Source organism: Parambassis ranga, chromosome 9 (genome assembly GCF_900634625.1).
Source record: "Parambassis ranga chromosome 9, fParRan2.1, whole genome shotgun sequence".
Taxonomy (NCBI): Eukaryota; Metazoa; Chordata; class Actinopteri; family Ambassidae; genus Parambassis; species Parambassis ranga.
In genome coordinates this window covers 242,214-260,176 of record NC_041030.1, presented here as the reverse complement: position 1 = coordinate 260,176, position 17,963 = coordinate 242,214, and the positions used below count along the sequence as shown (strand labels likewise).

The 17,963-nt window shown below is 41.0% G+C and overlaps 1 protein-coding gene across 1 annotated transcript in view; it reads right to left on the bottom strand.

Moving 5' to 3' along the window:
• The window catches only part of apba1a (amyloid beta (A4) precursor protein-binding, family A, member 1a), a 38,313-nt gene that overhangs the window by 5,172 nt on the left and 15,178 nt on the right, over window positions 1–17,963 (bottom strand). The window contains exons 3-6 of the mRNA XM_028414581.1: window positions 13,320–13,418; window positions 13,193–13,232; window positions 12,488–12,633; window positions 199–285 (exon numbers count right to left, since the gene is read on the bottom strand). Coding sequence (XP_028270382.1) covers window positions 199–285; window positions 12,488–12,633; window positions 13,193–13,232; window positions 13,320–13,418 — 372 coding nt within the window. The remainder of the gene's footprint in view (window positions 1–198; window positions 286–12,487; window positions 12,634–13,192; window positions 13,233–13,319; window positions 13,419–17,963) is intronic.

Here is a 17,963-nt window from a genome sequence, read left to right as displayed (position 1 = left end):
TTGCATTATTTGTCAGTACACTCTAGATTTTTTTTCTGAGCTATATAAATATGGAATCTCAATTTGACTTACTGTCAAATTGAGATTCCATATTTATAAAGATGTGATATTCTTCTGGTTATAGATACATTAACATGAGGATCTAGTAGTCATAGTCAGGTGATCAGAATATTTTTGGCCTCAATCTAAAAGACATACCTGGGAGTCAGCATTCAGCACTTTGATCTTCTGAGTGGAGATGAAGAGATCCACCTCTGTCATGGGCTGAGACTCACCTTCACAAGCCTACACATGTACAGAGTAACATTTAAAGGGAAACATCAGACACACATTCATACAATACACTGAGATGCATATATCCTTATACAGCACACAAGATAAAACGATGAAATGATAAATCATAGAAAGGTTAGACTCAAGCTGCACAATTATAGCTGCAACTGCAAATCAACAATTCAGCCTAACACACAATGGCAGTATTTCCTTTTTCCTTTCTTCTATTTGGTCACTCATCCCACTCTTTTACTGCACAACAAAAATCCAGTAGCTCTACTGTTGTTAGGTGTGGCAGTTAAAAATGGACCCAAATGCAGACTCCAAGGTTGATTCACCAAAGGTGAGTTTTAATAAGCTAAAAGGTCCAGTTACAAAAACACACAAGGAATAACTAAAGGGACCAGACAGAGGTATCGGAGGTAGGTATACAGAACACGACACAGTACAGATTGACAAGAACACAAGGGTAACAAGACACAGGTAGGTACAATCATGGTGGGGAAGGTAATCACAAAGTAGGGGAAACAAGAGGAAGCAAAGACTTTCAAAATATAACAGGAAACACAAAAAGACTCCAAACACACGAGGCAAGTCAGGAACAGAAATGAAAATAAATGCAATTATGCCAAAATAATCAGGAAACTGAGGATACAGCATTCTAACAGTACCCCCTCATTTTCCAACTTTTCTGTGTGTCACTCAACTCCTCTCAGGGTCACATGTGTTTTTGCTGGGCTCCTGAGGCCCCTTCCCCTCTCGCCACATACACACATGGCACATCCACGTACGCTAATCGTCCCAGCCACACGCTCATTGGGTCAGATTCAGAATGTGAGTGAGTAGACTCAAACAGCCATGAATTTCACAGCTGTGGGGAAGAAGCTGTGTCTCAGTCTGTTGGTGTGAGTTATGATGCTCCTGTACCTCTTTCCAGGGGAGAGGTACAAAAAGTTTGTGTCCTGGTGGGTGGGGTCTGCAGCTATACAACCAGCCCTCCTTTGAACCCGGCTGTCGTACATAGAGTCCAGGTGTGGGAGAGGACTCCCTGCAATCCCCTGTGCTGTTTTCACCACCCAGGCCAAGTCCTTTCTGTCCTGTGCAGTGCAGCTCCCCAGACTGAGGATGCCTTCTATTGTGGCCCTGTAGAATTTCGTCAGAAGCTGAAGGGAGAGTCCAGTCCTCATGAGCTTTCTGTGGAAGAGGAGCCTTTGTTGGGTCTTCTTCACCAGGTGGGATGTGTGCATTGACCAAGACAGGTCAGATGTGATGTGGATGCCCAGGAACTTGATGTTGTCCACCCGCTCCACCTCCTCCCCATGAATGAGGAGAGGGATGTGTTCCATCCTCTTGGATCTCCTAAAGTCCACAATGACCTCCTTGGTCTTGCTAGTGTTCAGGACAAGGTTGTTATCTGAACACTATCCTGTCAGGTGCTGGATCTCCTCTCTGTAGTGAGTCTCATCGTTGTCTGATATGAGACCCACTACGGTGGTATCATCTGCTAACTTCACAACCATGTTTGTGGAATGAACAATGATGTGTGAACAGGGTGAAAAGAGCTAAGAACACCCCCTGCGGTGTGCCTGTGCTCAGGATCACATTTAGTTGCGTTCAGCTTTTCCTGCTCAGACAAACCACATACCCCACACTTTTAAAAAGCTTGCTACACTCCTGGTTTACTGCCACTGGCAGTCAGGAAGGAATGAACAAGAACATGTCTCACCTGCGTCTCATTGTCTTGCCCTTCCTGGGGTATTTAGTCTTTGTCCTTCCCTGCACTCCCTGCCTGTCTTGTGTTTCTGCCTAGCATTCCAGCCATTTCTCAGCCTTCAGAGCATAGTAGTTTGGACACCCCTGCTCTAGAGTCTAGACTGTTAACTATCCTCATCCTCCTTGATGTGAGTGCAGACGCACTGCATGGAATCTCCTACAGATATTTATTTTATATTGTCTAGTACACTGTTTATATGTATTATTTGATTGTCTGTGTTAGGATTGTATGTTGATGCAAACTGACTAAACATAGTTTAAAAACATAATTTAAAAAACTTCTTCAGAAACCTACAGGTGACATCATGGATCCTTTATCTGTAGTTATATGAGGTCTATGATAACCACCAGAGGGTATGCTGAACTTTAGGTTGAAAATACATACACTGATGTACTTGTTGGGGCCAAAATTATCTTTTTATTTTAGATGAATTATGTTTTATTATGGTCTTCAGCTCCTCTTTCCTTTTCACCTCCGTAAGGGTGAGGGAGGCATGCAGATATCTAGAATAAAGGTGTTTTAGGAGGCAATCAGTGACACCTGAGAGACGCTGGTCAGAGAGGGAAATTTTTTTTTCTTGGAAAGTTTGTAATTTAAGTTCATAAATGTTCAAGCACAATTCTGGATCGGCAGTTGCCTTTTGTTTTTCTTTTTATTGACCGGCGCAGATGCGGTTCTCATCCGGAGCCGCAACATACTAGACACACTGGTGGATCGGACCGGTCGTGAGTAAACAAATGTATGAATGAACTGACGCTACGAGCAGAAAACAAATGTTTGATCGGCATTTGATTGAAATAAATGAAATGTGGCGAAATCAGTTGGAATGAAGTGTGTAAATAAATCGCATTAAAGGCTCTCTGCGAATTACAACTAAATTACAACGTATATCCTAAAAACCGCGGATGAAGCGGAAAAAAGTTAAAAACTTTGAAAGCCTCCCGCAAAGGCAGGCTGGGCGTGTGCACGCGGAAAATGAATGAAGTTAAGGCTTTGCTTGTGGACGGTGGAAGTCTTGACGATGTAAACGAATGCCTGCAAGAATTTCATGAAGCTGTTGTTGAATTAAATGCTGTTCATAAATATGTGCAAACACTCTTATCGGAGGAGAAGAAAGAGGAGGATCATGTGGACTGGTATGAACCCAGGATGACTAATTTTGAATACTGGCTGAAAGAGGTTGAGATGTTGAAAAGAGAACAAATTGCACAGATTGAGCCTCAGCAGGGACGTGCAGAGACCTTTGGACGGGCAGGTGGTCAAACTGAAAATAGGGCACATGGAGCATGAATTTGAAACACCATACAGAAACACACCGTACAAAACTGGTTGAATCGTAGCAACCCATATTAATAAAGGAGGGGTGGAGGTACAGCCTATATCCACAAAGCCATAATTCAAGCTGTACATTTAGGACATATGAAGATAATGTGTTAAATTGAATTTAGAAGCTGTAAAAATGTTGGGAGGGGGCATCTCTGGGGGAGGGGGGTCTGGGGGTCCTCCCCAGAAAGTTTTGAATCAAGTAGAAGCCATTTCCAGCATTCTGGTGGATTTCAACACCTATTTTACCGACAGAAGTAAAGGCTTAACTCAACAACTATTTACTCAGAGATAATAATAACTCCTTATTTATTTTAAGCAATGATGACAAATACAAAACAAACTGAAAATGAAACAGTTCTGTCATCCACGGTTATTATAACAAAACAGGTTTACATCTGTTACGTTCTACCTCTGTGCCAAAATTCCCAATTAGACCATCAGCTGGACTGTCAGATTTTAGAGACTCTACAGAACAGATCAGATTAAACAGATTACTCAAAGCCTCCCAAAAAGCTGCACAACAGGTAACTTAGTTCCTGTTGCTTCATCCACCAGGCTGTCAGGAAGCTGAACTCTCTCCCTACTGTGCCCCACTTTCTCCCCCTTCCCTGACACCACCCCCACCCCTCCCCAAGATAGGAACTAGCCACTTTACCCTGTGCATTCTCTTGCACCCTAGTCATGTCATACCAGTCTCATATAAGCTGCTATAACTTAAACTATTCCTAGACTGTTTAAATTATGCCAACTGCACTGTCTTGCACTATACATCTTTTGCACTCTTACTGCATTGTGCCTTCATTTTGTGCCTTGTATTTTGTGTGTGCCTCATTGTAGGTAAATTCTTTTACACTTTATATTTATCTTTAGTTTTAGTTATGTTATATGTTGCGGAGTGAAGAGTAACGCAATTTCGATTCTCTGTATGTCCAGCACATAGCAGATTTGACAATAAAGCTGACTTTGACTTTGACTTTAGTTCACCATGAATCTGTGCTGATTTGTCTGCTTGTGTTTATCAGCACACAAGCAGTTCAAATGAAGTGACTGAAACACAAGGAAGGATCAATATAGAAGGAAACCCGGTCTCTCACTCCTGGATTGCCCTATATGCCATAACGCAGGGATGTCAAAGTCAAATACACAGAGGGCCAAAAAAACAAATTGGCTATTAGCCGAGGGCAGACTGATTCAATGTTTATTAAAACATATTGAAATGATTGCACGTAGCCTATTGAACCAAGACCTAACACAGTGTATTATTTAATGATTAAATGAATAATCAGGAAACATTTTTCAGCAGGCACACAGACAAGAACAAACTGCCTAAAATCACATGTCCTGTACATTAAATGAATAAAGTAATATTTTCTTATGGCTCTGTCAGTAAGTTAAAAAGAAACATTTTCAACAGGCAAACAGCAAAACAGCAATTTTCCTTCAAAAACAAAATATGTTCCTTATATCAAGATAAATGCATAAATGAAACTGCATGCATTATAAACTGAAAATGCAATATTATGCTGCTCTATTATCCTACCAATTACTGCTTCAAATAGTAAAATGAGAAAATTTAGAATAAATCAATCAGTTGTATTCTTTCTCATGGCTCTTATCTGCAATTTCCCCTGAGTCCATTAACTAAGACCTTGTTTTAATTCTTCCACCTTCTGTAGCCTTTGTTCTGTGTCCATATTCTTGTCTTTGTCAGTTTTTCTTAGACGTTTCATGGTGCCTTCTTAAATTGTATTCTTTCATTACAGCCAAACTTTCTCCACACAGAAGACACACAGGTTTGCCATTTACCTCAGTGAACATGTACTCTGCCTCCCACTGAGCTTGAAACCCCCTGTTCTCAGCATCCACCTTCCGTTTAGCCATTTTTTGGGGAGGAGGTAGCCGAAAGTTGACATCTGCTCTGACTGCTAATGAATGATGAAGCCGAAGTCCGCTTGCTGTGCTGCAGTGAGTTCGCGGGTTACCGTTGCATTGTGGGAAATGTAGTATTGGTGCGTGCAAAACACCAGCGGGCGGCTACGGCCTGCGGGCCGGTTCTAATACTAATCAAATATCATCCCGGGGGGCCATAGATAATTCATTATCTATGGGTATAACTTGTTAGAGGTGTGTGCAGTCAGACGTCACACTGGACGCTCATGGCTCACTTCACTTCGTCAATCATCCTGAAAACTACACCGTGCACAAACATACCGGCGCTGCAGAACCTGCTCACCGGACCAGCAGTTTACTCCCTCGGTGTCGCCACCAGCAGTGGCCGACCGTCTCCCAGCTTAGCAGCACTCAGCTACAGGGCACGGCAGGGCAGAGAGGGCACGTTGTGGATCATGTGACAAACCAACGTAGATCTAAGTTATTATTATATCGGTCCATTTACTCTTCATCATCTTGGACCACACAGACTGACTGTCACACGCAATAACGATAAAAAATAAAATAAAGTAAAGTAAAATAAAAATTAACTTTGACAAAAGGGCACTTTGGGCATCAAAGGTAAAAGGGGCGGGTGCGAGTGAAACTCAAAAGGATAGAATGAAGTCATACTTGGAAGCAAATAAACACAAGAACATTGACTTTATGAATCCAGAGGTTTCACCTGTGGAATTTCTGAATATGGGTGCAGTGCCTAAAACTCCTCTTCAGAGAACTGTTGAAAACATGCAATTTCCAAACCCTTCCTCAGACCAAACTCATTTTCAGCACACTGATCGCCCACATCCAGTAATTGAGCCACCCAAATTAATTACACAGCATGGTGGATTCATGGTGGATTCAGTCCACAGTTCAGATCAACTCCACTCAAAGACAACAAAATGACATTGCTGAGCTCATTATTATGCAACAAAAACTAGCCACACTGCCATCAATGGAGGTGCCAGTGTTTGATGGTGATCCACTGGCACATTTTCATATATTCATTTATTCAAGCATTTAAGCACTTAATCGAAGACAAAACAAGCAGCAGCCAGGACAGGCCAACCCACTTCGGGCCAACCCAGACCCCTCGTTCAAAGCTGTCTCTATATGAATCTGCAAAGAGGTTACAGGGAAGCCAAACGATTATTAAAGGAACATTATGGAGATGAAATCAAGATTTCGAATGCCTATTTGGAAAAGGCATTAAATGGACAGCCATAAAGGCTGATGATGGAAAGGCACTTCATGCCTATGCACTTTATTTAAGAGGAGGAATGCTATGCAGGATTTGCACCACATGGATGAACTTGATATTCCCTCCAATATAAGATCAATCATATTCAAGCTTCCCTATAAATTGGGTGAAAGATGGCAAGTGACAGCTTATGACGTTCTACAGAGAACCAACAGGAGAGATAGATTTCAGCACCTTGTAGAATTTATGGAACGACATGCAAAAATACTTATGGACCCATTGTTTGGAGACATTCATGACCAAGTCCCTAATAAGAGAACAGTTGCCAAAACCCAAACAACATCCAAGAGTAAAGGAAGCAGCTTTGCTACAATTGTGGCTGCTAAGGTGAAAGGTGATGCTCCATTTGCTTCAGACACCATACGGCAGTACACCTTCATGGTTCACCTTCAATAGGCATTCAAAATCTTGATTTCATCTCCATAATGTTCCTTTAATCATACTGATGTATGTACAAAGCTCAAAGAAAATATTTAATTTTATTTAAATGTGTAATATTGCTTTTTGTCATCTGTTATAATTTTGGCTTGCAGATAGAGATTGCAGTATGGTAGAGTACAGTAAGTTCAATACAAAACCAGACTCAGCCCAGGAGGAAGGACATACCCCAGTAAGATCATAAGTTAAAGGTACTAAACCTGAGCAAAAGAATAATGTACAAACAGAGACACAGAAAGAAACAGCAAAGGATGTTCTGTGCTAGAGCTGAGTAGGGTGAGACACACAAGTAGGTACTCCACCTTTTTCTTGTTCAGGGCTAATGTCTGGGCCATCTGACAGCATTGAAACAAAGCAGACAGAGAGTAACAGGTTAGAGCAATGCAAAAAAGAAAAGGATAATACTTTCTGTCTTCACGTATTGGCTCTTTGTTATGCTTTGTAGTTTCACCTGTGTGAACTTACTGTATGTCTTGTATGGCTCTATTTACGTATTGCATAAGCATGGCATAGTGGACAGATTTTCACCCCAGTTTGGACTCCATGTGAGTTTGATGACCAAGAGTCATTGTGTGAGAATCCACTACTTACAAAAGAGGAAGAAGAAGAATGTGAGGTAACCATGGAAGTCATTAGAGGAAAACTAACTTTTAAAAATAAATACTTTTCTGTATTGACCAGGTGAAGAAATGGTCTTTTTTCTCTGTATTTATCTGTTTTATTGTTGTCTTAAAGTATTCTGTTTCATGACATATTTTTGTAGAATTGTAAGGCTGTGTAAAATATCAAGGGTAATTATTAACAGGGGAGGGAATGATGCTAGAGGGATGGGATGTTATTAAACAGCTGTGGTGTAGCTTTAAATTGATTTGATTAATTGTTTTTGTGTATGTGAACTTGTCTCTCTCTCTCTTTTTTGTTTTAGGTACATAATTTAACATATCCATTACAAACAGTAACTTACAATTTATGGCTACAGACTGTTAGTTAGGCCCAAGCTCAACTTTGTTTAAATGTCTCTTGACTTGTTGTATGACCCAACTTCGACAAGGTTTAACTGTCAAACAGATGGCCTCACACAGAGGGGTTCATGGTCAACTCATTGACTGCAAGGTGCTCAGGTCCAGTGGCCTTTAAGATTAAGATTAAGAATACCTTTATTAGTCCCACAATGGGAACACATACAGAAAGCAAAAGATAAGATAAGAGAAGCTATATAAAGGCCCAGCCAAGGCATAAGTGAACTATGCGGCAGCTTAGGGCCCCCAGTCGCTTATAGCAGTGGTCCCCAACCACTGGGCTGGGGACCGGTACCGGTCCATGGGTCATTTGGTACCGGGCTGCACAGAAAGACTGAGCAAAACATATATTATTCATCTGAGTCTGAAAGCTGTTTCATTTATAAATCGATCAGATTCATCCGCCTGTGCCTTTAAGCACCTGCCCAGACGCTTGTCTCAGTCACGGGATATGGCACCCCAAAATTAAGCCCACAATCGTACATACGATACTGTATTAATCCCAGAGGGAAATTCTTTACGGCCAAGCAGTGTCATACAATGACTAGCAAGGCGCGCCACAGGGTGCTAGGGTGAAGTGTCTTGCCCAAGAACACACAACAGTGAGAGGCAATGAAGCCTTCAAAACTGCTTTGGCATTTAAGACCGACCACCCTGCATTAAAAGACAAGCCATGGAGTTTTTTGAAAGAAGAAAACGCGAACAAGAAGGACAGAAGGCTCCCACTAATTAAGCATAAGAGTAAGTTGTCTTTGTATGCACTTTGTTTTTATTTTTTAATTTTTTTCTGTGCCGGTCCGTGAAAGTATTGTTTTACATGATACCGGTCCATGGTGCAAAAAAGGTTGGGGACCGCTGGCTTATAGGGTCCCAAAGAGCGCCTGTAACCCGGGTAAAAAAATCAGTAATCTCCTCTGCTGTATTTCTTATGCAAAATCGTTCTCAATCGCTATGTTAAGTATAGTATAGTATGGGCCAATTACAATATATAGTTATATATATATAACTATATACATTGATGCACGCTAACAGTTTTGTTAATGTATATTGATAAAGATTGTATGTGATCAATTTTGACATTCTATGTCATAATTATGCCTGTACAGTGATGGACGTTATATTGATATTGAATTGGAAAATGTACCTATGCAGCTAGTAATAATTACTGTTATTTGTGTGCACACTAACTGAAACCCTGGCCCTGTGTCTCATCCAGAACAGGTTTTGATGGCGAGCTACTGATGAGACCTAGAGCCTGAACTCAATTAATTCATCTCAACTCAAGATGGGAAAAGACTTTTCCACCTCAAGCCTGAGGAGTCCCCTTTCCAAGCTAGGCTGGTAGGAGGCTCCTGTAGCCTACACAAACTTTTGCAAACTTTTGCCCCCCTGCATTACTTCTGCCACGTCCTTCGCCACACAGACAATTTCCACACTGCCCCTTTCGGGCCGCTGTGTTGGACATTGGGAGAGTTTGGGAAGTTGAATGAATAACATTTAAGGCACAATCACTTCGATTGTAACCATGGAATGTTGAAATTGCTAACTTGAAATGGCCATTCAAATTCTTTGTTTCATGTCTATGTTGTTTGTCTGCAAAGTCCATAATATAAGGTACCATCAAAACACAAATCTTCTGTCTCTGTGTCTCCCTCCAGTAGACGGTTTCCGAACTTCTGGGCTATCAATAATAACTAGCATATTTGCTACACACTAAATGTCCATGATAAAATATATTTATTTTCTCCTTAAAAAAAACAATTGATTATTACGAGATGATATTACACATTCAGTAGCGTGTATTACACACAGTGCAGCCTATAGGATGATGAAGCATCTGATGCTGAGGTGGTGGTATGAAATTTTGCTTAGAGCCCCATAAAGGCTTGGGCCGGCCCTGGCTATATACATAAGATAAACTTCCAATAAAAATATACAATAGAATCAAAAAGGAGTTTACATATTAACAGTTATTGCACAGGTGAGTGGCGGTAGAAATTGGTTTGTAAAAAAACTGTACATAGTGCATCGAAAGAACCTAAATAAATAATTTATTGTACACTGTGGTGTATGAATATTGCACCTATCAAAATTGTTTACATACCCCACAATAACAAAGAAATTTCATTTGTTTTCTTCAGGTGGCAAGAACAAGGTTTTGGCCAGGATATTTCATACTTCATGTTATGTGTGGTATGTGTGGAGGACCCAAATGCAGGAAAATGTTCTAAGAATAACTAAAGGTGAGCTTTCAAAAGCCAAGGTCAAAATACAACACAAACTACATCAAAAGGCTAGAAACTAAGCTAAGACTGAGAATTAAAACTACAAATATAATACAAAGAAATTAAATAACAAACCTAACCATGAATAAATCTAAAAAGAGGAGCAACAGGATGAAACGGCAAGGAGGACGCAGCGACAGGTAAACCACACAAAGGGGAGCACAGGACTAAAGAAGAGGAGGGAGACAAGACACAGGTGTAAACAATCAGGGAGGAGCAGGTAATCAGAGAGGTGGGAAACAGATGAAAGTAAACTAACAGAGAAGACACAAGGTGGACAGGACTCCAAAACTCAGGGGGAAAACAGAAGTTCAAAGGCAAGAGTCATAACGGTCAGGGGGCCAGAAACAGTCAGGGGTTGGACCCTCCTGGGTCTGGGTGGAAGCACAGCATGGACAGGGTTGCAGACCCTCCGGGGTCCAGAGAGAAGGCCACTGAGGAAGAGACGACGGACCCTCTGGGGTCCGGGCAGAAGACCAGCGAGGACGAGGCGATGGACCCTCCGGGGTCCGGGCAGAAGACCAGTGAGAACAAGTCAGTGGACCCTCCGGGGTCCAGACAGAAGACCAGCAAGGAGGACGAGGTGGACCCACCAGGGTCGGGGCAGAAGCTCGGGAGCGGTGGACCACCAGTGTCAGGACTGGAGCTCAGAGGAGGAGGACCACCGACGTCTGAGCTGGAACTCGGGAGTGGAGGACCACCAGGGCCGGAGCAGGAACTCGGGAGCGGTGGACCCCCAGGGTCAAGGCAGGTACTTGGGAGCGATGGACCCCCAAGGTCGAAGCAGGAGTTAGAGGATGGAGGCCCACCAGGGCTGGAACAGGGACTCAGGACCATGGATCCTTCAGTGACCGGAGCGGTCACTAAGGCTGAAGGCTCTTCTGGGTCAAGACTAAAGTCCAGAGTTGGGGACCCTCCTGGGTTGGGACAGTAACTCAGCGCTGGAGGTCCATCTGGGTCAGGACTATGACCCAGGGCTGGAGACCCTCCAGGGTCAGGACAGAAAGCCCAACACAATCCAAATAGGCAATCCCCAGAGTTAATGTTAATGCCACTACTGTTCCACAATATAAAAAATCCAAAATCTCAGCGGACAGTTCACATGGGGCAGCACAGGAAGGACCACCCTCGGGTGGCTCGGGAGGAAGTGACGTCGCCAGATGCTCTGCCCTCAGCCGACATGGGAAGGCAGGAGGCCGTCCTCAGATGGTGCAAGAAGGGGTGACGTCGTCTGGAGTCAGCCCTCTGGCGACAACAGGGAACCTGCCTCCCTGGGTTGAACGGAGCCATCGGCCACTGCAGGAACACCCAGGGAGAGATGAGCTGGTGGAGGCGATGTCGTCGACCCGCCAGCTGGAGCAGGAACAGGCGAGGAGGGAGAGGCTGGAGAGGGAGCTTCAGCTGGTCGGCGTCGTTGTCGACATTGGTCGGTGGCGGCGTCAACGTTGGTCGCCAGTCCTGTCATTGCCAGTCCTGTCATTGCCAGTACTGTCCTCCTTGTTTCTTCTCTGAGTTTACTTCCTCTTGTTTCCCTCCTCTGTCATTACCTGCTCCGCCCTGATTGTGTTCACCTGTGTCTCGCCACCCTTGTCTATTAAGGTCTTCTCCCCTTTGTTCTTGTTGGTTCGTCTGTTAGTCTACCCTATCTGTTTATTCCACCGTGTCGTCTTCTGCATGTGCTCCATGCTCATGAGTTTCCACATGTGTTCCCGTCCTCCTGCCGTCCCGCTTGGATAGCCTTGTTGAATTTGGTTTGTTTTTGGCTTTCTCGCCCTTTGTCTTATTTTGTACTTTGTTTGAATCCTGGCTTTTAGCAATAAAGGCTCACCTTTTGTGGAACTCTGCCTGCTTTTCTAGTTAGATTGATTGCACATCATTCAAATCAGCTCTTGAAGGACTATAAAACATGAATTCACATATTTTTCAAAATATTAAGTGGTTTTCAAAATCCATTTAACATTGTTGAGAGTTGAAGTTTGAATTATTAGGGGTCACATGTCTCTTATGTGACCCCTCTTCTGTAAACTTAAAGATGGCTAGTGCGTGAGATCACAAGCTACCCACTTACATGAAGCCAACCTACATAAGCTGCAATTTATCACCACAATGTAACAGTCCAATTAAGCCTGAATCATGAGTGCAGTGTTTCTGGTAGTCTAGAAGTGTTTGTCTGTGTTTTCACCTTAATGCGGCTGACAGCCTCCTGTGCCTGCATCATACGGATATTCTTGGATGGTGTCTTATCTGACAGCAACTGAGTAGATCCCAGGTAGATGGCTGCGAAAATGATTCCATCTATCAGGTCCTCTGGGTCACAGGGGCCTGGCACTGGTGTGATGACAGTGGTTTATTCTCATTAATTAGTAGCATTTCATGTACATGTTTTGCTGTTACTTCATTTGAAATAATAATAACTTTATTTATATAGCACTTATATACAGACATATATATATAGAAATTACATCAATATGAGTGAAATCATGTTGAATGCAAGGGGGGGGTATGTCAACCTAGGCAGTAGCAATTTATTTGAATTATAAATAAGAATCCATCTGTTCAGAGGTGTTTTCATTAAGATGTCAGAGTTAAACAACTGAACTCCATCTATCTTGTTGTCTTGTTATGTGCATCCTGAGTTATGTCATGATTCTATATGTGTGTATTGACCATTAACTGCAACATAACATAAAGTGTTCATCAGTATTATAATGACCTTGTTGTCATATTGGGAATAAATGGATCAAATATTCATGCAATCTACTTTGTGTGTGTGCAATCATGTTTCTTGCAATATTTTGCATGAGTCTGGGTTTTATTAACTACTTTAAAATACATAACACATAATATTTTCATATAACTTCCCCTTAACTAAAATCTCTTAAATTACCTTCTACATAGGTGGGAAAGGATGCCAGGCTTTTTCTTGACTATGAATAAAAAGAGAGCAGAGACATTACACGTTGGTATAAAAGGGAGAAATGAATAAGTATTGAATAATTAAATGTCACACACACCTCTTTACTGAAGGAAGAAGACTCCAAGCTGTCATCTTGCAGTAGATGTCTGCTAGATGACTCTGCCCCTAGAGGAGAGGGTGGTGCTGAACCAGGAGACTGCAGGGAGAGAGGAAGGGATCAAATTCCACCACAGAGTTTCTCCCTACACACGTTAACACTGACTCCAACCTTGTTGTCTTTGTGTCTTATAGATGACTCCTGTGATCATGTGTCAACATACATTTGGGAGAAGTGTGCTTTGGAAAACTGTAAGGTGATGGTGACATGGACACTTTGATTAAATGTGCAAGACCTGCTATTGTTTTAATTTGATTTGGCTGCAGTTGTCCATTCTTCTGCCAGCTGGAGCTGTAACTGAAGACTGACAAGAAAACAACCCCTTTTCATGAAAAAATACACATTTTTTGAGACAATCTTCACAAAGCAAAAAACTTTAAGTGGACTGTAGCAGCACAGTTCAAAAGCTTCCCTGCTGTCCCAGAGAAAGCATGTGTTGTGTTAATAGACAGGCTGTTGAGAGTGCACTAAACTGCCTGGCTGCAGGCTGCAGACCTCTACTATGGGTACACATCCAGAGCAGACTCTACTCTTAGGACACTTCCACATTTAGCACAAGAAGTGCATGAAACAAATATAAAACTGTAGATGGCTGAAATGCATGCAAAATACAGACAATTACATTATGACATAAAATCACAGACATAAAAGCAGGTTTGTCCTTGAATCAAAATAAATTCATTGTGCAAGCAAAAAGTACTAAATCAAGTCACACACAGATTCTTAATAATTAATAATTTTGCTTTAGGCAGTGCCATCCCTTTTTCCACATTATGTGGAGCTGTACCTCCTCCAAATACTCTGCTGTTGCATTCTTATTGCATCAAAAAGTTACTTGTAGTAAAGTTTTTTTTTTACATTACACAACAGTAGGGGTTTACAATTTCCAGAACTTGTGTCTACATTTTAATTGTCAATGTCATAGTCACAAAAGGCCAAGTAGCCCATCATCAACAATTTCTTCAAACAATCTTACTATGACACCATTTTCTACAAAAAATTCCTCTTTCCCTATTTTTAAAATCTTTCCTCCATGGGTCAACTCAAAGTTCCCATTCTGAGGAAGTGTGAGACAGCAGGTTCCGGGGCTGCTCTCCAGCTCTCACAAAATTGATGTTTCTCTGGTGGCATGCCTATTGTCACCCACAGCTTTGAAGAATGCCTCAGCTATGGCAGCAAATTAAAATGTGCTCTAGGAAACTATGGAAGCAGTAGCTAATTTTGGTTGGAGAGGCACTGTAAAATGTAATTGTAACATTAATTAAAAATATCAAGTGGTCATATCATGTGCTTACTTTGTTGACTCTACTAAGTTACATTTAGTTAATAAAACGTTCTAATGTAGAAAGTATTAAACTCATAAGCTTCGAGTAACCTTAACTAAAAAACTGTGAGTGATGAAGACTGATCCACAAGACACACATCATGATTTGCACCATCAGTGAGGAGGGCAGTTAGGGGGTGTATATATGTGTATTTGCTAATAGTAAGGCAGGTGAAGGTCTGGGTGGTTAAGCTAGGGCCCCTCACCACCTATGTGGCTATGCAGACTGAGGTGGATCTCTAGTCTTGCAGTCTTGCATCTTATGCTTCCAGTACTGACACACAGGTGTTGGTAAATAAAAATAATAAAGACACTTAAAGCATGTTGAATAACACTGTGAAATTGTGGTCATAAAGTTGAATTCGTCTGTGTAGTGTGTTCAAGACAGTATTAAATAAAAGGTAATTATAGTCATTGTTTTTTTTTTCTGTAGACATTTCTTTACTCTCCCAACCACCTTCACTCATGGTCCCTCCATACAGGGACGTAGTGTCAGCCTATTACATTTTACAGTGCAGTGAATAGCTGAAACATTGATTTGTACCATCAGTGAGGAGGGCTGTTAAGGTATACATGTGTACGTGTTAACATCAGAACAATACACGGTTTGGATGTCTGTGTAAACCCCCCATCCTCACCTGACGTGGCCCTTGCATTGTAGTTTTACATTCTACACACGTTAATACATTTCATAACAATATCTTAAGGATGATGACGGATACCTTAAAATTTAGGTCTAAAACCTCTGAGAAATGTTATGGCCAAGAAAATAAGTCAAGGCACTTGGACTCAAACATAGATTTTATTTTTTGATCTGTAGACATTTCACTGCTCCCCCAACCACCTTCACTCATGGTGCAAATCCCCTAATCAGGGACTGAGGCATCAGTTTTCTCATACTTAATGCTTACTTAACATAACTCATACTTTTTATGTAATCTGAACTGATATTTTATAGTACACCAAACTAATTATTTTGACTTAACTATACTGTTTACTGTCATGGCATGAGTAGTCTAAACGCAGCTTTTTCAGCTTTACTGACTTAAAATTAATGACATACTTTACTTAATTAATTTTGAGGTTTCCAAACTTTTTTAAGTAATGTCAACTTATTACACTTTACAGTGCACCACCTCCACCTTTAAGGCAAGACTTAAAACCTTTCTGTTTAGTAAAGCGTATAGTTCAATAGCCTCAAACAACGTGTGTAAGGCTGATAGGTAGTTAGAGTCACTTGTTGACATCCAACCACAGGTAGAACAGGCTGAGAAACTGGTAGTCTTTAAACTAAACTGCTATAGGCCTACGCTACCGGCACGATTTGGACAAGTCATGTAAGTGATCAGGGGGCTCAGTAGAGGTGGGCTGTCAATTATCTATCTTTTACTTCTTTCATTCACAACCTCATGTCAAATTTGAAATGTACCAGCAAATTATCATGCAGCTTCAGCAGCAGCTCAAGGTGTTGGCTAAAGCTCAAATTTGTATGGATTTATGAATTTAACGTGTTCTAAGTACAATGGTTGTAATATGTAGACATCTTACATCATGTCAGGTGTGTTCAAGTGATGGATGCCCCCAAGCTGTGGGAACTGCCTTGTCAGACCAGAAAAATATGATTATGGAATATCTCCTGAATAATGAATAAATCCTGATTTAAAGAAAAACATGACAAAGTAAATACTTACACTTATGGTTGCTCTCAGCCTCCATTAATAATAACCCTTTGAAACATATAACACCAGCAGGTTGGCTGTGGCTCAGGTGGTAAGAGCGTTTGTCCATTAACCATAAGGTTGGTGTTTCCTTGTTAATAAACATACAGCTTTTATAAATATGTAGACCATGATGAATTTCAGAATTATAAATCCTTTTGATATTTTAAGTACATTGAACTTCGTTCTAAATTCATGACAAACAGACTAAATACTTTTTGAGCTAAAATAAGGATGGCTAGTTTCCCGTACTGGGCCATTACCGAGCCATTTCTCCTAAACCAATAATGACAGTATACACCACACCATTTCTTCACATAGAAAGGAATTAAATGCTAAAACACTACTAGCAACACCACTCACCTTCTGTCTGCAGTGAGGTTTAGACTAACAAATTTGGTCTCATGAAAGCTGAATTTAGGTACATTTAAAAGCTTTTGACATCATAACAATCACACAGAGGCAACTGACATTGCAACGTATATATATAACACATATATAACACAATGTAAAAAAAATAATCACACCTTATCTTCATCATGTTGGTCTGTCTGTTGCTCCTGTTTGACTTGTTGTTCCTCAAGCTTTTCAACCTGATACATCCAAAAGTTTTCCATGTCTTTCAGGAAGGTAAATACAGTTGAACCTCAGGTAGTGCCACCGATTAACTAGTGGGAATGGCAGGATGCAGAATGCAACAGGAGCATCAAAAGAGTCAGATGCTCAAATGACACTGACGTAGGCTTGTGATGGAATCAACAGGTTTGTATGTCAGCCTGGATTTGCTCTAGTAACATTATCATGTTTAGTCATCAGATTCAATCACACAGTATGTTAATCTAATGAAGTTTATAGCATTATGTTATTAAAACCACCTACGTATGTTCTGATCTGTGTGATATGCACAAAAAAGAGCCCTGATCATTTTGTCATTGGATCCTTAATTAATTATTAACTTTTCTTATCCATTACCTTTCTCTGTCTCACTTCTGCTGAATAAATCATGTGTAGGTGGAGGTAGTGACAACAGAAAGAATCAACACACCATGGCTCCTATTTATGCCAAGGCTATTTGGAATATTTCATTCAACTTTTTATTTTCATTATAAAACTCCGAGGGGTCTTAAAATTGTCATGCCAGTATTTGTTTTGCAAAATGAACCAAAAAAACAAAAAAACAAGGAAAGGTTTCCATATTCTATAGTGAGGAAGATTATTCCAGCAACAGCACCGATAATTTCTAAATAAACCATGTAAATAACAAATATTAGATTATGGTGGTATATAAGGTGATTACAACAGATCAACTATCACACATCAATTTACAACACCACAGTGTTGCCAACTTGGCGACTTTCTTGCTAAATCTGGTGACTTTTTTGTCAAAAGCGACTAGTTTCTTTTCTATACTGCAAAAAGAGATGTGTCAAAAAGCAATATATAAATCCTAATTAAAACAAAAATATAGTATTTTTTTGTGTTTGTTCAGAGTCCTTTCTTTGATTGTTGCTTCATTACTAGTTTTCCTTAATTTTATTTATT